This window comes from Camellia sinensis, chromosome 7, assembly GCF_055761805.1.
Source record: "Camellia sinensis isolate YWXY chromosome 7, ASM5576180v1, whole genome shotgun sequence".
Classification (NCBI taxonomy): Eukaryota; Viridiplantae; Streptophyta; class Magnoliopsida; order Ericales; family Theaceae; genus Camellia; species Camellia sinensis.
This window is the reverse complement of record NC_138967.1, coordinates 25838369-25864683: the sequence shown is the minus strand read 5'-3', so window position 1 is coordinate 25864683 and position 26315 is coordinate 25838369. Positions and strand designations below refer to the sequence as shown.

The following is a 26315-nucleotide window of genomic DNA, read 5'->3' as shown; positions in this document are numbered from 1 at the left end:
AGGGTCAATTTGGTGAGATTTAGGGCTGTCATATTTAATTTCCAGAGTTGGTTGTGCCATGCTAAGTGCCCTTGATGCATGTGCTTAATTACCCTTTCTATGCCCTTCCAAAGGAGCCCCTCATTTTTACATACATTGGCTATATTTCAGTGATTATTTGGGCATATTTTCACATGTTTTATTCACTAATTTTTTCTGGTTTGATGAGTTCTCACCTGCTTCATGTACATGCCATGTAACCCATGTTTGCTAGTCAAAATTGCATGCTATGTTAGGCCACCTTGCTAGCATCTTTTGGCCATGCTTTGAACTAGAAATATTCATGTTTTGGGACTGCCTTGGCTCTGTCTTTGTGCTTCATAGGCAAATAATGCATGCTTTGTATAGCTACAAGTCAATATATATGTCTAGTTTTGAGTTTCGGGACCATTCCATGCATCGGGTGCCATATATCCATGATTCGGGATCGTTTTGCATCGTATTTCAGTGCTAAAATTTACATGTTTGAATGCCATCTTTCATGCCTTGCCATGCCTTGTTAGAGTGGCAGTTGGTGCCTTAGGTTCGGTCCTCGGTTTGCGTGCATACGTGCATGCATTTTGAGTGTCTCATTTTCATCTAAATGGCCACTAATGTGAGTGTGGCGAAGGTCCACTCATATTGGTGTAAGTCCATTGTGCATTGTGTATGCCATTTCATTTCATTGCATTGCATATGCTAGGTTGTATGTTAGAGCATTGTGTATGTCTCGCTACATCGTGCATTGTGTACGCCCTTCCATAGCGTTGTGTATGCTTGGTTGCATGTTAGGATTACATTCATGCATGTCATGCATATTGCATTGTGTTTGGGATAGGAGTTAGCCCAAGCACGGGAAACGAGGGACGTTTCGTACTCCGAGTGACGGAACGTGTCTCAATTCCCAGTCGCCGACACTCCGGATTACCCATGATGGAGTTTAGGTCTTGTTGTATTTTCATGTGCATTCATTTCATATTGAGATGTGCATTTCGACTCCTCGGCCATCATGCATCGAAATGCGTGATTGGTGGCACGAGGATCGAGGACTACACTCCCTGAAGGGTAGGCGTGCATACATGTGTGAAAATACTTTGTCATGCCCCATTCTTGCTCTCTGTTGCAGCAAATCAGAAACTGGCAATCTTTTGGAGCTTCGTGCAATACTCCAGGCTTAATTATAAACAGAGGCTAATTGGGGCATCGCAATGGATTTCCGCGCAAAGGCGACTCGAGCATGCATCATCCACCATTTGGAACAGAGCCAAGGCGGTCCATAGATTTGCATGCCATCTTATTGCTTTCCTAGTTAAATTTGTCAATTAATTAGGGTTTTTGTATTTATTCAGACTGTACTATTTATTCAGACTGTATATTATTTATTCAGACCCTCCGAGCGAGGGCAATGTTGTAATAAGTGTGCGTGCGTGTGATGTATGTCTTCCAACCCCACGTCTTTCTCCCTTTTATTTACCAACTTATGATGGTTAGATTAGGGCATGTTTCAATTAGCATACAGTGTGATAGCATGTTTGCATCCATTCATCTGTTTTGCATGCACTGGGCTCGGCGCATCATACTAACTGCATTTGTATTTCAATTCCAAATTGAATACTTGTTAGCTGTATCATTCATATGCCATCTTTAGAATAGCCGAGCCTGTTATAGTTGCATTTTTGTATGTGTTGTATTAGGCATTTCTGTATAGTTAGGATCATGTATGGATTTCTAACATAGCTTCTGTTTTGGCTTGGAGTACTCAGTAAGTTTTTATGCTTTAGCATCCTTGCATGCGTGTGAGTGACTACCATGATAGCATGCTTACCATGAGACTATATGCTTATGTGATATATCTGCCTGAATGCCTGTGGGTGAAGGTTAGGTTATTTAGATTGGAACAAATCATCAACTGTGAATTTTAAGCCCACTAGATAGTGGCAAAACCATCTTTTCTAAGCCCACTCGAGGGTGGCAAAATCTGCATTTTAAGCCTACTTGCGAGTAGCAAATCACTTTAAAAAATGAGCATGAAATGTTTGTTCCAATTCAGGCGACCTATTCTATACTTGTATGCTGTGTGCATCACATAGTAAATCTAGGCTAATAACCGGAATAAGAACGCATAATGTTTTCAAAACTAGATTTCATGGTTAGTAGAGGCCGATCTTTGATTGAGCGAGTGAGGGTGCTCATGAAGTGACCTTCCCCAATCGTACCCAAGTTCCCGAGCCGAGGCAACTTTGGTGATGACGGACACGTGGCCTTAGGCAACGAGTCAGGGTTTCCTAAATTTCCCCAAAATAAAACATTTAGGTGGCGACTCTGTATCTGGCAAAGCAGTCCATGTTTGGCACTTCTTTATAAAAAATCTGTTTTCAAAAACGATTTGCCAGATTTGGACTCTTTGGTTCAGATGAAGAACCGTGACATTGGAGCCCGAACTGTAGTGAGCCCAAAACGAACAGAACAGGGCCTCTTCCTCTCGGGGTGTTCGGGGCGCGTCTACAGTTCTGGCGACTCCGCTGGGGACAACCTAGTTCCTATCCACAACACTAGGGGCAAATTCACCCTCCATTGGATGGACTCTAGCATCGTCAGCAAACAACAGCCATTCTCCTGAATTCAGATGACTTCAAGATCTCAAAACCATTTAACATGGACAAAGCTACACTTTTACTCTTGAAAGGCTCGCTGGGCCGAAAACCCAGAAGGGCGACCCAGGCAAAAGTTAGAGCGAAAAAAACAAAAGGAGAAAAAAGATCAAAAAAGAGAACAAAAAAAGAGAAAAAGAAAAAATACATAGAATGAAAAAAGAAATGAAAAGAAAAGATAAAAAAAAAAAGAGAAATAGAAAAGAATTGAAAAGAAAAGAAAAACATAGCTCGCAAGATTGAAAACCCGGAAGGGCGGCCTTGGCAAAAGTTAGAGCGCAAAAGGAGAGGTTAATACCCGAGTGTACCTATAGCCCCGAACTACGTGAGGCTTGATTCCCATCTTTGGGATACGTAGGCAACTTCATTCCGAAGACCAGCCATAAAACCCTTCAAATTCGACTGTGTCCATGTAGTGGTTTTGATTATCTTTGCCTTCTCTGTATCCGAGAATGCAGTTGTGATCGTCATTCTGAGGACTGATTACAATGCGCTATGGCACCATTCAAGCAAGGGGCAACTTTCCGTTGCCATAAAGTGCGCTACGGCACCATTCAAACAAGGGGCAACTTTCGTTGCCATACAGTGTGCTGCGGTGCTATTCAAAAAAGGGGCAATATCCCATTGCCATATGGTGCCGTTCAGACAAGGGGCAATTTTCCTTCGGATCTGAGGTTGTGCATCTCAAGAGTAAGGTTCCATGCTCGTTGAGCGGTGGCCATTTGTAAAAATAGTTTTTGAGAATTTTTACTAAGGTTGACTAATTTTCTCGAAAAGTATTCCATTTTTCAAAACTAGACCGTTTCTTGGACCCAAAAAAGGGAAAATTTTCAGTGCTCATAACCTGACTTGCATGATTTCAAATCAGAAAATCGAACAAGCGTGTCAATCTAACTCTCATTTTGGTTAAAATGGTTTTAGCAAAAGCAAAAAATGGTCAAAATGATGAACTAGGGGCATAGTTGAGTCAGGTTTTCTGTCTTTTTCCCTTTATCAATGCATTTGCCAGAAAGGGCACCATACTTGCCAAGAAGGGCACTCTACCTGCCATAAAAGGCACAACTGAAGCTAACAGCAAAAGGGCTGAAAGCTCTCTCATCCTCCAAGCAGCGAGATATCAAGCCAAGTGCGAAGCACAAGATTGGAATGAATCAAGATACTCCGTTCCCTCATCCGGCGCGTCGACAGATGTCACCGGAGGAAATAGCCGCGAGCTGATTATGATTGGGCGTGAGCCCGTAACTTCCTGTTCGTCCATCAACCACCTAGGGGAGGGATAAAAAATGAGAGATTAAAGAATAAAGAGATGTGCGCTGAGAGAAAAAGTGAGGAAAAAGGGCTTTTTCTGCAAAAACAGAGCCTGAGGGCCGAGTGGTGTGAGAATCATAAATGAGAAAGGATGGGAAATAAATACCCAAAGAACTGGCTCCTCACGTACTGAGAGGTCTCTCGTCTTTGTAACACGTCTGTGTGTCGTGTCCTGTCTCGATTCTTGCCTTGAGTCGTTCCAAGCGTGTCTCATTATATTCAGGTTGCTTACCTTTTGTTTTCCATTGTTGAGTCTTTTTCGCTGTGTTCAGTCGTAGGCTCAATACCCAGTTAAGAATATATTTCTTAATTTCAAAAAATCATTTTGTGCTTAGAGTGCCGTGCCGTTCTCCACATTTGGGCAAAACAAGATTTTGTTCTTTCAAAAACCACAGGGTTCAACCCAGGTCATGTGGGAAACGAAAAGGGGAAAATGTCAGGCATCTGAGTTTGTTTCAATTTCTGCAAGCTCGAGCATCGCGTCCTGTGTGTTCAAAATTAAAAGAATACTGTGTTATGAGCCGTGGGTTCAGATCGAGCAGAGTTGTGTTATGAGCTGCGCGTTCAGAATTGAAATGTGTGAGCTGCGTGTTCAAAATGAAGTAAATGAGCTGTGTGTTCAGAAATGAAAATTTATGAGCTGCGTGTTCAGAATTAAGAATGAGTTGCGTGCAAATGAAAATGTAAGAGTTGCGTGTTCAGAATTGAAATGTGTGAGCTGCGTGTTCAAAATGAAGTGAACGAGCTGTGTGTTCAGGAATGAAAATTTATGAGCTGCGTGTTCAAAATGAAATAAATGAGCTGCGTGCCCAGAGAACGAGCTGTATGCCCAGAAAAAGAGCTGTGTGCCCGAAATAAGCTGTGTGCTTAAAAACGAGCTGCGTACCTGAAAAACGAGCGGTGTGCCCAAAGAACGAGCTGTGTGCCCGAAATGAGCTGCGTGCCCATAGAACAAGCTGTGTGCCCGGAAAATGAGCTGTGTGCCCAAAAAGTAAGCTGTGTGCCCGAAAAACAAGTTGCGTGCCCGAAGAACGAGCTATGTGCCCGAGAACGAGCTGTGTGCCCGAAATGAGCTGCGTGCCCAAAGAACGAGCTGTGTGCCCGGAAAACGAGCTGTATGCCCAAAAAGTGAGCTGTGTGCCCGAAAAACGAGCTGCGTGCCCGAAAAACGAGCTGTGTGCCCGAAGAACGAGCTATGTGCCCGAAATGAGCTGCGTGCCCAGAGAAAGAGCTGTGTGCCCGAAAACGAGCTGTGTGCCCGAAATAAGCTGTGTGCTTAAAAACGAGCTGCGTGCCCAAAAAACGAGTTGTGTGCCCGAGAACGAGCTGTGTGCCCAAAGAACGAGCTGCGTGCCCAAAGAACGAGCTGTGTGCCCGAAAAGCGAGCTGTGTGCCCGAAAAGCGAGCTGTGTGCCGAAAAAGTGAGCTGTGTGCCCGAAAAACGAGCTGCGTGCCCGAAAAACGAGCTGCGTGCCCCAAAAACGAGCTGTGTGCCCGAAATGAGCTGCGTGCCCAAAGAACGAGCTGTGTGCCCGGAAAACGAGCTGTGTGCCCAAAAAGTGAGCTGTGTGCCTGAAAAATGAGCTGTGTGCTTAAAAACGAGCTGCGTGCCCGAAAAACGAGTGGTGTGCCCGAAATGAGCTTCGTGCCCAAAGAACGAGCTGTGTGCCCGAAATGAGCTGCGTGCCCAAAGAAATGAGATGTGTGCCCAAAAAGTGAGCTGTGTGCCCGAAAATGAGCTATTTGCCCAAAAACGAGCTGTGTGCCCGAAATAAGCCGTGTGCCCGAAAACGAGCCGAGTGCCCGAAAATAAGCCGTGCGCCCGAAAATGAGCCGTGCGCCCGAAAAATGAGCTGTGCGCCCAAAATGAGTTGTGTGCCAAAATGAGCTGTGTGCCCCAAATAAGCTGTGTGCCAAAATGAGCTATTTGCCCCAAATGTGCTGTGTGCCCCAAGTGAGCTGTGTGCCAAATTAACAAAGTGTTGTGTCATAAGCTGTGTGCCAAGTCTTGCATTGTGCATGCATTTTATCGCGCTATTTTCCGCATCGCACTATTTAGTGCACTTTACTTGCATTGTGCATGCATTTTATCGCACTATCTTGAGCACCTTACCTGCACCTGTTAGTGCATTGCATCGCACTATCTTGCGCACCTTACCTGTATCACACTATTTTGTGCATTCACCCTACGTGCACTGTTTTGTACACCTTTAACTCGCACTGTCTTGTGCGCTCACCTGGTCTAGGAGACTTTAAATCTTGCATCTTTATCCGCACTGTCTTGTGCACTATCTGGTCTAGGAGACCTTAAATCCTCTAAAGGTGCAATTCCTTTGGTGTTTGTCGTGCCCGAACGACTTCCGGTGGTCTGGTATAGCCACCTGCCTGTGTTTGCGGTGAGTTCCTAGGAGACCAACTAAGACGGTGGAAACAAGAGTTCGAATGGCTCTTGCCTAGAACGCAAAGGTTCGGGATTTCTGAGACTAAAGTCTCGTTTAAATACCCAGGGGGGTATCCTCGGCTTGAAATCTGTATGGCAGCCCCATAGGTTGAGATAGCACGTGTATGCGCCTCAATTCTGGATACTGAGCCAACCTAGTATGTCACCCTGTTGGAGAATAGGGAAAACTGCAACCATAGCCAGGGAGAAAAGTATTACTGTGGTTCAACTGAGAAGAAGAGGAAGATTCCCACATCAGCTTGAGGTAGGACATTGCCGAGGTAAGTCATTGCCAATTGCTCCTGTAAGGTACCTCCCTTTTCCTAGCTATCACATTGCATTTTAGTCATTACAGTGCATTGCATAAATCCTAAATTTTTCAAAACCGGCTTCGCGTAGCGTATAAGTCCAATTTTCAAAACCGGCTTCGCGTAGCGTATAAGTCCAATTATCAAAATCTTCCCACATTTCATTTTGCATCCTGCCCCTGAACTACGCTAGTTTGATTCCTTACAAAGGGATACGTAGGCAGCTTGCGGGCACAACCAATTATTTATCTATATTTTGTTTGTTTCTCCAAGTCTTCGGCCTTGTCAAAAATGGGTCGTCTCTGTGCTTTGACACTCACTTCTGTCACTTCTTGACTTCTGAGTTCTGTCAAAGAGGGGCAACTGTAGACACCCCATTTTTGACCGGCCCTAAAACTCAGACGTCACCAATTGAGCGCTCGGTGATGATGCATATGGTGCTCGTTCTGAGGTTTCAGAGTCTCGGCTGCGAGCCTTGCCTCCGGACTTCGGGGCTCTTTCGTGTTTTGCCTCGATTTGCGAACCAAGTCCCGTTTTCCCTATTTTCTCTTCTCGAAGGGAGGGAGAGGTCTCGTAGACCATCTCTCAGTGGCCGTAGGCTACGTTTTGTGGTTGTAGGCCATTTTTCCCGTTTGGGAGCCCAGTTTCCGGTTTTCGGAGCCGTCAGCCGTGCGCCTCGGTTCGGGACCACTTAAATACTTCTATTTGCTCCGGTTTTTGGCACACACCTTGTTTCCTCCCATTAGAGGAACACTGTGGCCCGAGAGACCACCATCGTGGTCATACGCCACTTTCGGTGCCTAATAGTCAGTTTTCATGCCCCCGGACCGCGCGTTTTGGCCCCCAAACATTCGTTTTGCATCAGTTTGGGTTCATTTTTGGCAGAAACCTTATTTTCATTGTTAGGAAGGTTGTAGAAGGGTGGGAGGCCAGCAATTGTTCTAAAAACCAGCTTTATTCCTTCATCGCTCTTCATTGTCCGTTTTCTTCACTAGAAAGCTGACTTATTCCATTCCCGGGCCACTTTTTTTGACTTTCCACCACACCATTGTGTTGTACACACCTGGGAGGCCACCAATATGGATAGGTCGGCCATCAATTGTTTCTGACCCTTTTGAACCCCTCAAAAAAGTTGATTTTTCTCTCTCCTGGGTTACATTTTCTGGGTTTTGACCATACAGCTGTGTTGTACACACATGGGAGGCCACCTTTCTGGGGTGGCCGGCCAGCAACTTTGTTGACCCTTTTAACCCCTGGCCGGCCGGCCACCTGAACCTCTTGAACCTGGCCGACCATTCTTCTCTCTCCTGGTATATTACAGCTGTGCCAGCTGTTTTGCACCAGACCCCTGCCCGAGGGTCTGCCCTTTTGGGGGGGAAATTTGAATTCATTTTTCCCCCCTTTTCTTCACACCTCTCCCTCTATATAACCAGCACCCCTCCTCCATTTCTAAGGGTTGGAAACCAGCTGAGGCACCATTGATACATACACTCCTATATTTATCCACTCCAAGCCTCCAAACACCTTGATTCTTGGCCATTTTACCCTACAACCCATAGCACCACACCACCATCATCCATTCCAGCCCCTTGGAAGTAATTTTCAGAGGTTGAAAGCTCATTTCCTTGGACCAAAGGCTGCTGCAAAGTTGGGCTACAAGGGTAAGCTCCTATTCTCCCCATTTTTGCACTATTTTGTTCTATATCTTAGCCCCTTTTGCTTACATTTTTGGGCTCCGACCCCAACTAGGAACAGTCTTATTTTGAGCTCATCTTCATGTTTGATTAAGGAATTTTTTCTGTTTGAGGCCATCTGCTACCCTTTCCCTTTATCTCTCTTTTAGGGCTATTTCTTGCATGATATATTAGCCTCGCTTGTGAGCATTTCTGGGCTTTGATCCAAACTGTAAAGTGCTTTATTTTGAGCCCCTCTTCAACTTTGTTGAAGGGCTCTTCACTGTTTGAGGCCAGATACTGGCTCTTGCTCTCTATCTCTCTTTTGGGGCTATTTTTGCATCATATTTTAGCCTCACTTGTGAGCATATTTGAGATTTTCCATAAACTGTAAAGTGTCTTTTCTTGAGTCCCTCTTCAACTTTGTTGAACGTCTCTTTGCTGTTTGGGGCCTTTTGCTGCCCTGTTTGTTCAATCTCTCTTTTAGGGTTGTTTTTGCATGGTACATTAGCCTTATTTGTGAGCCTTTTTGGACCTCTACCTAAACTGAAAAAAGTATTTTTTTGGCATCATCTTCATGTTTGATTAAGGCCTATTCTCTGTTTGGAGTCATCTTCCCCTATGCATGCTTCATCTCTTCGCGATTAGGGCTATGCATTAGAGCACTTGCATTGGCCATGGTTTGGCCTCTTAGCCACTGAAATCCTGTGGATTTTCAGTGGCTTTGACGCATTTTTGAGGGCCAAAATTAGAGGGGGGTGACCCCCTCTCTCCTTGTTTTGTTTGGGGATCTTTTTGGCCTTTCAAAGAGGCCTTTCTTTGCATGTTTCCGAGACTGATTTCAGGGTCAATTTGGTGAGTTTTAGGGCTGTCATATTTGATTTCGAGAGTTGGTTGTGCCATGCTAAGTGTCCTTGATGCATGTGCTTAATTACCCCTTGTATGCCCTTCCAAAGGAGCCCCTCATTTTTACATACATTGGCTGTATTTCAGTGATTATTTGGGCATATTTTTACATGTTTTGTTCACTAATTTTTGCTGGTTTGATGAGTTCTCACCTGCTTCATGTACATGCCATGTAACCCATGTTTGCTAGTCAAAATTGCATGCTATGTTAGGCCACCTTGCTAGAATCTTTTGGCCATGCTTTGAACTAGAAATATTCATGTTTTGGGACTGCCTTGGCTCTGTCTTTGTGCTTCATAGTCAAATAATGCATGCTTTGTATAGCTACAAGTGAATATATACGTCTAGTTTTGAGTTTCGGGACCATTCCATGCATCGGGTGCCATATATCCATGATTCGGGATCATTTTGCATCATATTTCAGTGCTGAAATTTACATGTTTGAATGCCATCTTTCATGCCTTGCCATGCCTTGTTAGAGTGGCATTTGGTGCCTTAGGTTCGGTCCTCGGTTTGCGTGCATACGTGCATGCATTTCGAGTGTCTCATTTTCATCTAAATGGCCACTAATGTGAGTGTGGCTGAGATCCACTCATATTGGTGTAAGTCCATTGTGCATTGTGTATGCCATTTCATTTCATAGCATTGCGTATGCTAGGTTGGATGTTAGAGCATTGTGTATGTCTCGCTACATCGTGCATTGTGTATGCCCTTCCATAGCATTGTGTATGCTAGGTTGCATGTTAGGATTACATTCATGCATGTCATGCATATTGCATTGTGTTTGGGATAGGAGTTAGCCCAAGCACGGGAAACGAGGGACGTTTCGTACTCCGAGTGACGGAACGTGTCTCAATTCCCGATCGTCGACACTCCGGATTACCCATGATGGAGTTTAGGTCTTGTTGTGTTTTCATGTGCATTCATTTCATATTGAGACGTGCATTTTGACTCCTCGACCATCATGCATCGAAATGCGTGATTAGTGGCACGAGAATCGAGGACTACACTCCTTGAAGGGTAGTCGTACATACATGTGTGAAAATACTTTGCCATGCCCCTTTCTTGCTCTCTGTTGCAGCAAATCAGAAACCAGCAATCTTTTGGAGCTTCGTGCAATACTCCGGGCTTAATTATAAACAGAGGCTAATTGGGGCATCGCAATGGATTTCCGCGCAAAGGTGACTCGAGCATGCATCATCCACCATTTGGAACAGAGCCGAGGCGGTCCATAGATTTGCGTGCCAACTTATTGCTTTCCTAGTTAAATTTGTCAATTAATTAGGGTTTTTGTATTTATTCGGACTGTATATTATTTATTCGGACCCTCCGAGCGAGGGCAATGTTGTAATAAGTGTGCGTGCGTGTGTTGTATGTATTCCAACCCCACGTCTTTCTCCCTTTTATTTACCAGCTTATGATGGTTAGATTAGGGCATGTTTCAATTAGCATACAGTATGATAGCATGTTTGCATCCATATATCTATTTTGCATCCACCGGGCTCGGCACATCATACTAACTGCATTTGTATTTCAATTCCAAATTGAATACTTGTTAGCTGTAGCATTCCATATGCCATCTTTAGAATAGTCGAGCCTGTTATAGTTGCATTTTTGTATGTGTTGCATTAGGCATTTCTGTATAGTTAGGATCATGCATGGATTTCTAACATAGCTTCTGTTTTGGCTTGGAGTACTCAGTAAGTTTTTATGCTTTAGCATCCTTGCATGTGTGTGAGTGACTACCATGATAGCATGCTTACCATGAGACTATATGCTTATGTGATATATCTGCCTGAATGCCTGTGGGTGAAGGTTGGGTTATTTAGATTGGAACAAATCATCAACTGTGAACTTTAAGCCCACTAGATAGTGGCAAAACCATCTTTTCTAAGCCCACCCGAGGGTGGCAAAATCTGCATTTTAAGCCTACTTGCGAGTAGAAAATCACTTTAAAAAATGAGCATGAAATATTTTGTTCCAATTCAGGTGACCCAGTCTATACTTGTATGCTGTGCGCATCACATAGTAAATCTAGGCTAATAACCGGAATAAGAACGCATAATGTTTTCAAAACTAGATATCATGGTTAGTAGAGGCCGATCTTTGATCGGGTGAGCGGGGGTGCTCACGATGTGACCTTCCCCAATCGTACCCAAGTTCCCGAGCCGAGGCAACTTTGGTGATGACGGACACGTGGCCTTAGGCAACGAGTCAGGGTTTCCTAAATTTCCCCAAAATAAAACATTTAGGTGGCGACTCTGTATTTGGCAAAGCAGTCCATGTTTGGCACTTCTTTACAAAAAATCTGTTTTCAAAAACGATTTGCCGGATTTGGACTCTTTGGTTCAAATTAAGAACCATGACATTGGAGTCCGAACTGTAGTGAGCCCAAAACGAACAGAACGGGACCTCATTCTCCCAGGGCGTTCGGGGCATGTCTACATAGGCTTACTGCAACCCTTATCAATACCGGAGTGGAAATGGGAACATATCACCATGGATTTCAATGTTGGTTTACCTCGCTCCAGTAAAGGTATGGATTCAATTTGGGTTATTGTTGATAGATTGACTAAATCTGCTCATTTTTTACCTGTCAAAACAGTTTATAACGCGGACAAATTGGCTACAATTTATATTAATGAGATTGTTAGATTGCATGGAGTGCCTGTGTCCATTGTTTCTGATAGGGACTCGAAGTTTACATCGAGATTTTGGCAAAGTCTACAGACAACACTGGGTACTGAATTGAGACTGAGTAGTGCATACCACCCTCAGACAGATGGTCAATCAGAAAGAACCATCCAGACTCTAGAGGATTTACTGCGTATGTGTGTCCTTGATTTCCAAGGAAATTTGGAAAGCCATTTACCTCTAGCTGAACTTGCCTACAACAATAGCTTTCATTTGAGCATTGGTATGGCGCCTTTCGAGGCTTTATATGGCACAAAATGTCGATCTTCTATCTACTGGGCGGAAGTTGGAGATGGGCCTTTGCTTGGGCCCGAGATTGTACAGGAAACAACAGAAAAAGTGAAACTGATTCAACGAAGATTGAAAACTGCACAGAGCCGACAGAAAAGTTATGCGGATGTCTGAAGGCGAGACGGAGAATATGAAGTGGGTGATCATGTTTTTGTTAAAGTGACATCGATGAAAGGCCAGACCCGTTTCGGGATTAAAGGTAAGCTAGCACCGAGATATGTTGGGCCGTATGAAATTATTGAAAAGATTAATCCGGTGGCGTATGAAGTAGCGCTTCCTCCTGAAATGGAGCATATGCATAATGTCTTCCATATCTCAATGTTGAGGGATTATCTTCGAGATCCCTTCTATGTTATTGAGCTTACCCGTGTAGTGCTAAGTAATGACTACGCTTATGAAGAATAGCCTACTCAGATTGTGAACCGACAGATCAAGAAGTTGAGGAACAAATAAATCCCGCTAGTGAAAGTTGATTGGCAAAACCATGGTGGCGCTTATGCCACTTGGGAAAGGGAAGACGATATGATGAAAAGATATCCTGAACTGCTTCCCCTAAATTGGATATTCTTCCAAAATGAAGGTAATCCGAGTTTGAAGGACCAAACTCTTTTTAAGGAGGGAAGACTGTGACAACCCTTACCTCTGATTAGTGCTAATCTCTAATTAAGCATGATAAGTAATTGATCAGACTGAAATTATGAACTGAATGCATGAGTATGTTGTTTAATTGCATTTCTATCTGTTAGTCATTAAATGATCTGTTCATGTTTTAACCTTGAATTGCGAATTGAAGGTCTTATCGGCGACTAAACCAGAAATTGATTAGTGTTATATGCTTATTAGAATTTATGTGATTTTATGGTAGGTTTAATTAAAATTTGATTTGGGATGATTAAATTAGATTAAATAAAGTTAAATTACAATAGTTTGAGGATTTTACCAAATTGTCATTGAGTGGCCATTTTCTACAAACTTTGTTTGGACTTAAGTGTTGCATTCATATCATCTCTTCATCCTTTTTGAGACCAAAACCGAGAGAGGGAGAATAGGAGAATATTGGTTTCATTGAGAATTTGGCTTGGAGAATTAGAGGAATTGAAGAGAGATTGCATAATTAGGCTTTTATATTCAGAATTCAAGACCTAGGTAAGGAATTCATCCTCTTGATCATGAGTTTAGGTTGTTTCTTGCATGGTTCATGGAAGTTTGGAGTTTAAAGTCAAGAATTGGTTTAAAACGTTGAATTGAGAATTAATCCTTGCATACATGTGCATATTCTTGAATTTTGAGGTTGTTTTGTGAGAATTTCCTCATGCATGTTCATATCTTTGTTTTGATCCATGAATTCATCATGATTTTGAGCTCAACATTGCATTTGATCTTGTTTTGGAATACTAGAGTTCATGAGAACTCATGCATGTATGATCTTGCATTGTTCTTCATGCTTACACTTAGTTTTTTGTGTTCAATTGGCTTCCCTTTGGGCTTGATTTTACAAATGATCTTCAAAAACATGTTGTACTATGAGTTTCCAAGAGTTTTCCAGAAAATTAGCCTAAGGGGATCGAATTTGATGATTTAAAAGTTGAGTTTTGAGCTTGAGGATCAATCTGGAAATTCCAGATTTTGGATCCACGCTCGAGTGGGGGACTTCATGCTCGAGCGTACACTCTGAGTACATGCACTTCCACTCAAGAGTGGAAAGTCAGGATCGAGCGTGAAATGCATATGCCCAGAAGTTCATGTGTTTTGCAATCCGCTCGAGCGAGAGAATTCACGCTCAAGCGAGGACCTGAGTCTCACGCTCGAGTGTAGGTCGAGCGCCCATCGAGCGTGAAAATCGCACATCCACTACTTTTCTTGAGTTTGCAGTCCGTTCGAGCAGGGAAAGTCACACTCGAGCGGAGCTCTTTTGTCTGCATGTCCGCTCGAGCGTAGAAAGCCACGCTCGAGCGTGGATCCCTGTTTCAGCAAATTTTGAAAAGTGTTTTAAAGTACATCTTTGCATCCTCATTCGTAGGCCTAGTTTAAGGCATTTTAATGTGGATAATGATATAGAACCACACCAAGTCAAGTTAGGGGACTAAGTTATTGATTTCCTAGTGTGTAACTTAGCGTGTGCTCGTTCTATCACTGTGTAGGGTTGGCATCAGAGGACGCTCATTACCTTGTCTGTAGCCCGGAACTCTGTGAGTAGCAATGTTGTAAAGATACGTTCAATTATATCTATTTCTGAACGAATGGCTATACTGTTTTCTGAAATGACAATGCTTACTGAATGAATGTTTGTCCTACTTTTATGAACTGTATTCGTGGTATCCATAGCAACTTACTATTACTGTACTGTTACTGTTACTGCTACTGGTACAGAGATCTCTGTCGGTTCCAATGTTTGGAACTACTACTGTTTACTGTTATGATGGCCATCAACTGACTGTTCGGTCTATTAAGACCTACTGTACTGTTTTGCTATTGGATGTACCACACATGACTGATATGACTGTTTAATTACTGAAAGGACATTCATTCTTAACCTCTCTACATAGTTATTATTCACTGGGCTTTAGCTCACTATTTATATCTATATATAGGTGTCCAGGCACCAGACCGGAGCTAGGGGCTTCAGGTTAAGCTTCCGTTTTCTCAAGCCAACCGTTGTGCCTCACTGAGAGGTTCCAAGTCTGTCAAGCCAAGGCTGCCTTTGGGGTGTTTTAGACTCGCCCTTTTTGTCTCTGTTTTGTACTGACTAAATAAGACTAGACTGTACATTTATGGTGAAGGGATTTGGTCCCTAACCTGGATGTTTGTGTATATAATGTATATATGTTTTGGTTCCGCATGTGGCTTGTTTAGAAAAGTCTTTTTGCATACAGAATGTCACAGCTCATTGGACATCTTTATTTACTGTTTTGGCTTCCGCCAGCCCCTGTACTCTGTATTATTGTCTTTACTGTTAAGCAGGCCTTTGGTAATCATGAATTACTGGCCGGTTACGATACTAAACCCATAGGGGCGGGTTTGGGTCATGACACTCATATAAACCAAAAATCAAAATAGGACATAGAACAGATACAAAGATAAAGAGATGGCACATATCATCTTATTGGAGTGAGAAGCATGCCTGGGTTCATAATCAGAATAAAATGTTTCAACATCCATATCTATAACAAAAATAGATAAAACTGTTCAACATCTAGAATCTGTATCTGTTCAAACATCCAACCAATACCTATTCAACATCCATATCTATAACAAAAATAGGGAACCTAAACAACACAGCAGCACATCAGTAGCAACTGAGCAACACAACACAGCAGCACCAACTCAGTAACACAACACAGCAGCATAGCAGTGGCTCAGCAGCACCAACTCGGCCACACAACACAACAGCACAGCAGCAGCTCTATTTCATCAACTCAACAACACAACACAGTAGCTCAGCAGCAGCAACCTAGGCAACACACCTAAACAACACTGCAACACATCAGCAGCACAGCAACACAGAATAGCAGCAACAAGCACTTCAAGATCAAAGTATAGCAGTGCAGCAGATGGTCAACAGGGTAGAAGAGCAGCAACCAGCACTTCAGGATCAAAGTATAGCAGTGCAGCAGATGGTCAACTAGGTAGAAGAGCAGCAACCAGCACTATCTGTGAGCATCAACAGAACCGAAAGAACACAAAACAAACCATTACTACTAACAGAACTGGACAAAATAGAAATAAAAGCAAAATTCTTACAAAACAAAGTTTACAAAAAAACTAAGGGTGACATCAATAAAGTTGACAGAATCGAAAGTTTACAAAACAAAGTCTTACAATTACTACTAAAAAACTAGAAATAGAAAGGGGCATTTGGATCCACATCCATATTCAACTCAACAAATTTTGAAGCAATTGCTCAACTTTGACTGCTTATATTGGTCACTATTCCTGAATGACTAAGAGATCCGCTTCCAATATTATCCACCATTTGCATTGGGCTACCTTGTGCCTATTCAATGACAAAGTAAATAATATGAACAAATTTTGTGACAAACATATCTGGAAATGAAAATAAGCAAACAAAATTTCATGTCATATCTTTAAAACATACCGGTACATACATACTCTCCTGTGTGCCATCAATACACGGACTCGCTTGCATTCCATCCATAGAAGCAAAATTCAACTTACGAGCCTATAGGAACACACATTGGTGGGTGATTGAAGTAAACAAAATTATGAGATTTACATATCAAACAAAATAAAAAAAAATTACCTGTACTTTTGATGCCTTTTTATTCTTTCCCTTCAACCGATTTACTATTTCATCCACTTTGCTAACCTTCCGTTTGGTACATGGACGGCCTCATCGGCGAGCAACCATAGGACTAAGCACCTTGCGAGTCATGCTTGCATTTGTAGAACTGCGACCGACCTGAGTTTTGGGGGAAGTATTAGAAGGTTGGACAGTACTAGTAGAAGGTGGGACACCACTAGTAGAAGGTGGCACATTACTTGCACAACCCGCCTCAACCTGTCTCACTCTATCCTTGATTTCTATCAACCCAAGTTGAATGACTTTGTGCTTAACATCATCGTTGGAAGCAATTTCTATAATTTCATCCACTGTCTTGTGGTAGTTATCATGCACCTTTGCATTCAGAACAGCCCTATATGTAGTGTATGTGGTAGGAATGCACGTATACCCTCTTTCCAAATCTTTTCTCCATCTCGGTACAATGTATTTATCTAGAACCTCATATGTGGACCTCTCAAGGAACACACTAAGTGAATGGGCACACATAATGCCCCTAAATTCAAACCACCGACACATACATTAGATGTCACATTCAATGGAATTACAGTACACAACAAATTCCACTTTCTTCATTTGCTCACAAACTAGAATAGCCTCTTTCACATGATACATACAAATTGATCCTTTCTCTTCCACAAGAGTCGCACGACAATACAATAATCGTTTCATTTCTGCTTGAACCTCTTTAAATTTTGCTTTTGTGTAGGCTGCACGAAATTGCTTCTCAAAAGCATACATCGTTAGGCAATCATACAATTTGTTTCAAGATTTAAAATCTGCTTTAGCCTCTTTCTCCACCTTACTTCTCAAGGTATTGTCATACTGCTCAACAAATTGCTTTAAAGTAGTCTTCGAGTTGACATATCTATCAAAAAATGCATTCATACCCTCACTTCATTGTGTGGTTGACATACCAGCCCAAAAAATGTCTTTCACATAGGCAGGAATCTACCTATGTCGCTCATCATATAATACCCCCAACCAATCGTTATCATGTAGACTGAACTTTGCAATCATTGCTTGCCATTCTTCATCAAATTCATTTTTTGTGAAAGACTCATAAACTGCCTTTTGCAAAGCAAACTTTATGGATTCATATTGCGAATAGGCTCTCAATTTTTTTCGGAATTTTCTTCATTTTATGCCATAAACACCAACGATGTCGAGCCTGTGGAAAGACAATTTGTATGGCATTTTGCATAGCTTTGCACTGGTCGGTTATTATAGCATTCAGAGGAGTGTCTGACATGCAACTTAACCAAGCTCTGAATAGCCATACAAATGTAACGACCCCAAAATCCGTATCCGAAATTACTTTTCTATCCTTGTGGGTTAATGCATTTTAATTTAATGATATCTGTTCAATTAAGGAATTATCTGTTGGGTCACGGCTTTACCGACCTTTACAGGTTTAGAAATCAAAATTTAGTACTTTGGTATGTTAATGGGAATTTTTAGAATTATTTGGGAAAATTAATTGGAAATCTAATTTGTTTGATTCGTTAATGCACGTTTGGGTGGTTAATTTGGTATTGTAAATTGAGGGCCTTAGAGGCTTCAGAAACCGGAACAGAGGACATATTTGTGATCAGCATAATTTTTAGAGCCATCTGGGAAGTTTAATTGGAATTTGATTTTGTGCGATTCGTAAGGGCACGTTTGGTCCCCCCTATTATGATGAACTTATGTATGTGTGTATATATATATGTGAATAGGCCATGTGAGTGGGGGGGCTTATCATTTTTGAAGTCAAACAAATATCTGAGGGAGAGAGAGAACCAAGAGGAAGAGAGGGCAAAGGAGAGGAGAAGCTCTCCAAGAGAGAAAGAGAGCTCACCATCCATGGAAACTTGGAAAATTGAAGGAATCAAGGGGAAAAACAAAGATTTAAGATGAGGTATGTAGCTCTAACTATCATCTTTATAGATGATTTACCTACTACATCAAATCAAAAAGTAATTTGGAAGTTGGATATGTAAATAAACAAGTGTGTTGAATTATGAACGGATTGGGTTGAATTCAAGGAATTAAACCATGTTTTCCTTAAATCTAAGTTATATTTACATGATTTGGGCATATATAATGGAAGGTTGGATATATAGGAAAAGATGAGATTCTATTTGATGATGCTAGTTGATTATGTTTTGGAAGGAATTATACATGTTTTTGAGTAATTAGACTTGAAATCATTTTCAGACTAGTGTTTTTTGCCCAGACCGCACAAGCGGACACGGGCACCGCACGAGCGGACATGAAGAAAAAAAAGAGGTTTTGATTCTGCTTTTGGGCACTCGAGCGGCCAGGTTCTTCCGCTCGAGCGGAATTGGGCCGCTCGAGCGGAATTAGGCCGCGCACGAGCGGCCATCCCTGTTTCAGCATATACGGGGTAACTTTGAACAAGCATATCTTTTGCATCCGGACTCTGTTTTGAGTGATTCCTGAGCCTAAAATCAAGCCCCGGAAGTATAGTTTCCAATGGTGGTGGTCTCACTCCAAATTCTAAGTATAGAAATATTTATGCCCAAATTAGTGACGACTATTCACTTTCTGTTTACTGGGTTTGTACCGTTTCTTCGTCTGAACCTTTCTCCTATCGATTCCTCCTATCTTATGAGGCATGGATTATAACCTATGGAGGACTAATGAGTCTAGAACCACCATAGCTATTGAGTAAGGAATCAAAAGAGATTGGTTTTATTCTCATAATCTATTATGTGCATTGTGTTTGTAGGTCAAGACGAGGACATCGTTCCACCGCTATCAAAGACCTACCACTGTGAGTAATAGTACGGAAATGTACATTTTATTTACCATTGATAATTATTGTCGCTAACGCTCTATTCCTCGTAAGTGTTACACGAACATTTATGACGAGTGGAAGTCAATGTGAACCTATGTAAACGTTGAAAGATTGGCATACATCGGTATGACTTTAAAATCATTCTGTTCTGTCAATAACGAATAAATGGAACTATGTTCATCTTTAAACCAAGGTATCTGTATGAAACTGAGATTATTCTGTTATGTTACATATGGACCCGAGGTTGTTAAGAACCTATGACATGAATGCAAATGTTTAACATCATTATGTGACCGACGTTAGAATATGAATTATTCTGTCCTTATTAAGCTTATGGTAATGATATATGTGCCCTCTGTTAATAGTTATTATTATTATTCAGTTATACGCAAGACACCTGTATTAATCTGTAACCAAGCCATGGGAAACTTATGTGCACTATTGTATAATGGTATGCTGAGGAAACTGAGATTATTTCTGTTACTGTTCTGGTTATGCTATGCTATGACATGATATGGATGGTTAGGTCTTTAAGACCTAATGATTTCTGGTATGGAACAAAGTGCTGTACGGAACTAAGTGCTGCAATGTGAGCCACCTTTAGAATCCGTGCGAGACACCTCTTGAATCCATACATATATGACAAGGGCTTAAAGCCAATCTGGGCCAGAGGCCATTCTGCATGATCTGTTAGGCCAGAGGCCGTACTGTATGATCTGTTAGATCTATTGATTTCTGGTATGAAACAAAGTATTGTACGGAACTAAGTGTTGCAATGCGAGTCACCTCTAGAATCCATACGAGACACCTCTTGAATTCATACATGCATGTCTGGGCATAAGGCTGTTCTGTATAAGGGCTTATTGTCGTTCTGTACAAGGGCTTCGTGCCGTTCTATTTAAGGGCTTAATGCCACTCTGTTTAAGGGCTTAAAGCCACTCTGTTTAAAGGATGGGCCCAAGGTCGTTCTGAAAATGTTTACAAGATAAGAGTAATTATATGAACTCTGCACTTATATACGTTATAAATATTACAATTCAAGTTTAATCATTAAATTGTTTGAGTGCTATTATTCACTGAGCTTTGCTCACTGTGTTTTATGTATATTTCTATAGGTGAGCCATCGGGGATTGACATTAGAGTTGTACCAAGGTTCGCCTATCTGCCAAGTCACCTGGGGTATGTCTCCACGTGGAGGCCTTAGTTTATTGTTGAGAGTCATACAAATTAATAAGTCTTATGTAAGTGTGTGTGAGATCTATATAAATTCTATGATTGTATATGTATATTTGGAAATGTATTTAAATGCCTAAATCCAATTAAACTATCATGTATGCACAAGCTCAATGAATGTTGTCTTTTATTGATATTGCTTCCGCTTAAGGTCCCGTATGTGAATAAATATTATTCTAAAATTCTGTTTTGAGGCCTATGTACAGGCCGGTCATGGACCCAACTTTTAGGGGCAGGTTTAGGGTCGTGACAACAAATGTCTCAGTGTTCTCATTACATAACAGCCCACAACCAAACAAAATGGACTGCCCATGGTGATTAACTCCTACAAACAGAGCAAACGGCATGTCATATTTGTTTGTCAGATAGGTTGTGTCAAATGTGACAACATCTCCAAATGCTTTATAAGCTGCTCTACTCCTTGCATTTGCCCAAAATAAGTTCCGCAAGTGTCCTTCTCCATCGAAGTCCATTTTAGAGTAGAAGTTTGAATTTTGTTGTTGCATCCTATGAAAATAAACGCAACTGATTCGGCATCTCCTACTCCAAGCCTCAATCTTCTAGCCTTCTCAATGTGATTCCTTGCATCTCATTCGTCAAATGTTAATGCCTCAAATCCCCCCACTTTAACAACCATAGAATGAAAATTCCTAGCCACTCCTATCCCTGCCTCATCGTTTATTTCTAATCTTCTTTTCACAGGAATTAGAATTCCCTTATTCATTGCAAAATGTCGTGAGTCACTAGCAACCAAGTCGTGAGTACACTCCAGCACAACGGTTGTCAACTTAAATGTTCCATCCTTTTGTAGACTCCCTCTTACTTTTGCTTTACAATCATTTCTAGATGATAAAGATGGTTCTAGCGGGTTCACTTCCGATCTTTTCCTTCTCGTCCTCACCCGAGTACATTCAATTCCAAAGTATTTTAGTTCCCCATCATTACCACAATTTTGTGTTCCATAAGCTATAGCAAATCCAAAGTGCTTCGCATATTTTGCATAAAATGCATACACTTCTTGCTTTGAAGTAAAACACATCCCCTGCCTTGGTTCTTCAACTTCACCACTCTCGGGTTCTTCAACTTCCTGACTAGGATTGTTTGAACCTTCCATCCTTTTGTTGCTAAAATGAAGCTTCTAGGTTGACAATTTAAAACATTTGAAACAGGAACTGATCAAAAACATGTGAAACAAAATTTTGATGGGACATTATGGAGAATTTTGTGAAACATGTGACAATCAAGATAAAGGACAATATCGAGAAAAAGCAAGTTTGGAGCTATCGAGAAAAAAACAAGCTGTGACCAATATACTTTATGACATTAAAAAATTATCACATACAAAATTCAAGTTATAGGCATATCACATTCCACCAAAAAACAAGAAGAAAATAAGTAAGCTGGGAGCTATCTACAAAGACAGTTCAAACAGCTTCATTTTCTACAAAATGGATAACAGATTTTGTTATTTGAACAAGTCTATTTTCATAACATTTTTTTGAAGACCTAGGTTCATTTCATGTACCAAGAACTGGATCATGAATAATGAATCATGAATCATGAATCATGAACTTTTTTCATAATGATTCATGATTTAAAGAAACAACAGAAATGAACTACAAGCCTAGTCCAGAACAACAGAAATTCATAATGGATACATATGTAAACAAAAAACAAAATTCATAATGGATAATAGATTTTGTTCAATGAATGTTCAATCTCTTTCTATGTGGACTTTCAACAAACACATACAATGCATCAATACAAAAAACAGCAAAATCATGTTATGTACCAAGAAGATTACAACCAATGTAAAGAAAATATGAGCAAAACCATAGACCAACCAGATTTCAACCAATGTAAAGCAAATGTCAATGTTTGAAGCAATACCAGTGACCCACGAATCAATTCGTTGTTGGTGGGTGAAGCCAAAATTTTCAGTCAAATCGGAGGAATTGGAGAGTGGTAGACGGTTGTCAATGGTCACCGGTGGTCTTCTAGGTCGTCATTATCGTCACCACCTAGGTCGTGGTCTTTCTATCTCCCGAGAAGGAGAGTTTCTAGGACGTAATATTGTTTGTTTCTAAGTCATAATATTGTTTTTTAGGAGCGTGAAATCCACACAGGTATTGCTGTGCGTGATGAATGGACAAACGACTTCATTCGCGCCATTCGCATTAATGTTATTCGAGGTCTGTAGCAACTTTGAAATTTAAAACATAACAAGTACTTATTATTATGTTTTAAATTTTCATCCATGTGCATCAACCCAAAAATATAACTAGTAGTCTACCAAATATTTTCCATACACACCCATCCAAAAATATAACTACTAGTATATCCAAAAATATAACTACTAGTCTACCCTAATATTTTCCATATACATCTATACAAAAATATATAATCCTTCCAAAAATACAAAAAGTGCCATTTTGTTATGTACAATTTAGCTTTGTGCACGAGTTCATCCATCTGTACCAAAGAAAAAAAGAAATAATGTCAGGTAAAATTGGACAAATAATGAAAAATGTCCATGAAAAGTTAAGGTCACATTAACAAATTAAATGACTATCATTATCAAATTATAAATAAAACAACAGCATTCTTATGTCTATAGCATTACCACTTTGGTATTTCATTGTTTAGTTTTTTGAACGGGCTTAAATGTAATTCAAAGAAGAACAAGTCAAAAATAATTAAATAAAACAACAGTTCATAATAATATGCAATGGACTTCTCAACTAGCAAATATAAACTATACATATTGGCATACCAGAGTGTCTAACCATACTGAAGGGGAAAATTGAAGCGGAATTCAAATGGCCGGTGTTTGTATTTTTTATCACATTGTTTAGAGGCAGTTACATCTAGCTAATTAATACTTAATAGAAACCAGAGATCAGGTTCCCCTCCTAATTCTGAAGACTTGGGGCCAACACTAAACAGTGTCTTTTCATTAATAATTTTTCAATTTTTTTGGGTAAGTAATTCATTTTCGTTAACTTAAACAATATGATAAAATGTTTGTTGTGGATCACCGAGTGGAACCTTAATTAAAAAGTCATTGCATCAGTTTATGTTCTTTTGGAATTTAGTCTTACAAAGTATTGCAGAATTTGATAGCCCACTATTTGGGTATGTTGGTGCACCTGCCTAAGATACCACATTGTCCTTATTCATTTACTGGGTTACCTAAAAGCATATTGTATTTGAGATTTATGTATCTCCTTTAACTAGCCCACTAAAATTGTACAAAGATCATTGTAAACCCTATACTACCCCATGTGTTAGATTTTAGTTTTGTAATGGTATGGAACAAAGACTGACAATTATTCCAACAAGTGCAAAAAATATCAGCTTGCTTGGTAGTTGATCCAAACTAACATATTAGCAATTATCACATGTGCAAAAAATTTAGCCCATATGTTCAAGGTAGATATAATAATAATGGCAACAATCAAAAAACAGGATACTGAAAATCAAACCTTTCTCTTTTTATTAGAGACACCTTTCTCTTTTTGATGGGTATCCTACTCTTCCTCTTCAGAATCTGAGTCACCCTTCTTTGAGGCAGAATCTGCGGCAGTCTTATCCTTTTTATCGTTCTCCTGAATGAATACAATGAAAGAAATAAGAAAAACTTATAGGAAAAAAATATATAGCGAACAAAAGATACTTAATATTTGGGCAAAATTCCAATTACCTCAAACCCCACAATTTCCTTAAAATTGAATTTCTCAAGGACCTTCCTAAACTCCTCATCCAAATGACCATCAAATTCAGCCTTTTCTGGTACATACTCAACTTCAACTTGCTCGATAACCTATTAGTACCAAAAAAAAAAAAACACAAGTTAAGATCAATGAATCAAAATGATCATTTAAAATAAAATAAAAAAGCACCCATGTTACAAGAATTTGGCATCCCTCTATGTTTTTATCCCTACTAGCTGAGGCTAAAATCAAATTCTATACAATCAAAAGAATGGAACAAACTATAAGTGAAATACAATAGATTTTGTTTAAAAGTTACTCATGTTATAGAATCCATGTTCTCAAAAAGCAGAGAAAACAAAATGCATCGTCCAGTATGGTTAAACTCATTCCTACGCTCTGTAAAAAAAAACATAACAACCAGTTTCAAGGAATATCACAAGCAGGAGGATCAGGCCCAATATTACAATCTTTAAATTCGAAGCCATGATCAACTGGAGGGCCCACAAACTGGTATGTACTGGCCAATTTCTTGAACCATGGATCACAGAGATAGATACCAATGCTATATAAAAAAATAATGATAATAACAAGTAAATAAAACAAAAATATTCACATATGTTGTTTTATGAAGTCTTCAAGCTTCTAGAAAATTATTTTTATAAATCCAATCCAACATTGTAGTTTTTGCTTTCATAGGGAAGGCAATCTGCTAAAAGCACCAAGAAGGTGTAGCATGGTAGGTCTATCTACTGTACAGGATGACTTGCACCACTAGGAAGTTATGTAATCAAATTTAATTCCTTGTAAAACATGAAATTAATAAAGAAAAATATGCAATTGCCAAAGATAGCAAATTTGAGTTCAGGTCAAATTTAGATACCAAAAAGGAGTAAAAACTTACCATAACAAACAGTAGCATATAAATCAGGAAATCTGTAATTGATAACTGAAAACTTTCCTAAAACAGAAAATACACAAAATTGATAGCCTAAACAAATGCATTTGCGCAAAAGCCAACTTAGGTCACAACAAAGCTGTGTGTTGTTCGTGCCATTTTTATTCAACAACCTCCATAAAATTGCATAAATATGGTTTTTGTTAAAGTTAAGCTCCATAAGAACTATTATCGACAATGACATAGAAAACAAGATTTTAGGTCAAGTCAATATTATGTTGAGTATCTCAATGAGAACCAGCTTGAGTCATGACAAACTATTAAATTGATCAAACTTTAGTGTACTTATCTAGAGAAAAAAGAATACAAACCAAAAGATGGTCCCCAATTCCCATATCAGTCTTTTTGGGAGCATAATAGCTAGAGATAACCAATACATCAAAATCAAGTTATATTGTAAGATCATATTTAGAAATACAATCCAAATGAAAAGTAAACCATAGATGACACCCTTGCATTCATGATTGCTTATATATGTATTCATGATATTTGTGTTTCTAAATGATTCCTAATTCATTAAATAGGACTCAGCTGGTTGTGGTTGTTATAGCTAATACATTGCCATTCATAGTTATCTAAAAATAATAATCAAATTTCTTTTACTTGGATTGGGAATTCAATTTTATGAATCAGATTCTAAAATTGCTGGAAAAAGAACAGAACAAATAAATAAAAATAAAAATAAAACAATAGTTAGTTTTAATAGAAAAGCAGAGCATCCATGGCATCTCAAATTTATCACTTTGCCATTAGAGCATCTCCAATGGCGCAAGGCAAAAATCATTTTTTGGCTTGCTGTAGTGCAAAAATAAATAAATAAATAATAAAATAAGCCTTTTTTTTACTATACCACTCCAATGATGACATTCCATTTTGGCACAAGCAAGTGCCAAACTCAACTAACTTCCAAAATTTTCATTGAAGTAGTATCCCAAGCACCATTAACAAACATTCCATGTTTTTTCAAGTTTAGTCATCATTACCTAACATATACATGTTCCAATTTCTCTTTTTTGAAC

At 40.0% G+C, this 26315-nt stretch overlaps 2 protein-coding genes across 2 annotated transcripts; both read right to left on the bottom strand.

Moving 5' to 3' along the window:
• Positions 1–16190: 16190 nt before the first annotated feature.
• LOC145795680 (uncharacterized) lies at positions 16191–17330 on the bottom strand. Its single transcript, XM_082880537.1, has 4 exons — positions 17143–17330; positions 16710–17085; positions 16386–16469; positions 16191–16283 (listed from the first exon to the last, which is right to left on the bottom strand). Exons 1-4 carry the CDS (start codon positions 17328–17330, stop codon positions 16191–16193), a joined length of 741 nt encoding a protein of 246 aa, XP_082736663.1.
• A 3884-nt stretch (positions 17331–21214) lies between these two features.
• Positions 21215–21739, bottom strand: LOC145795679 (protein FAR1-RELATED SEQUENCE 5-like). The gene has a single exon (XM_082880535.1). It carries the CDS (start codon positions 21737–21739, stop codon positions 21215–21217), a length of 525 nt encoding a protein of 174 aa, XP_082736661.1.
• Between the last annotated feature and the right edge of the window lie 4576 nt (positions 21740–26315).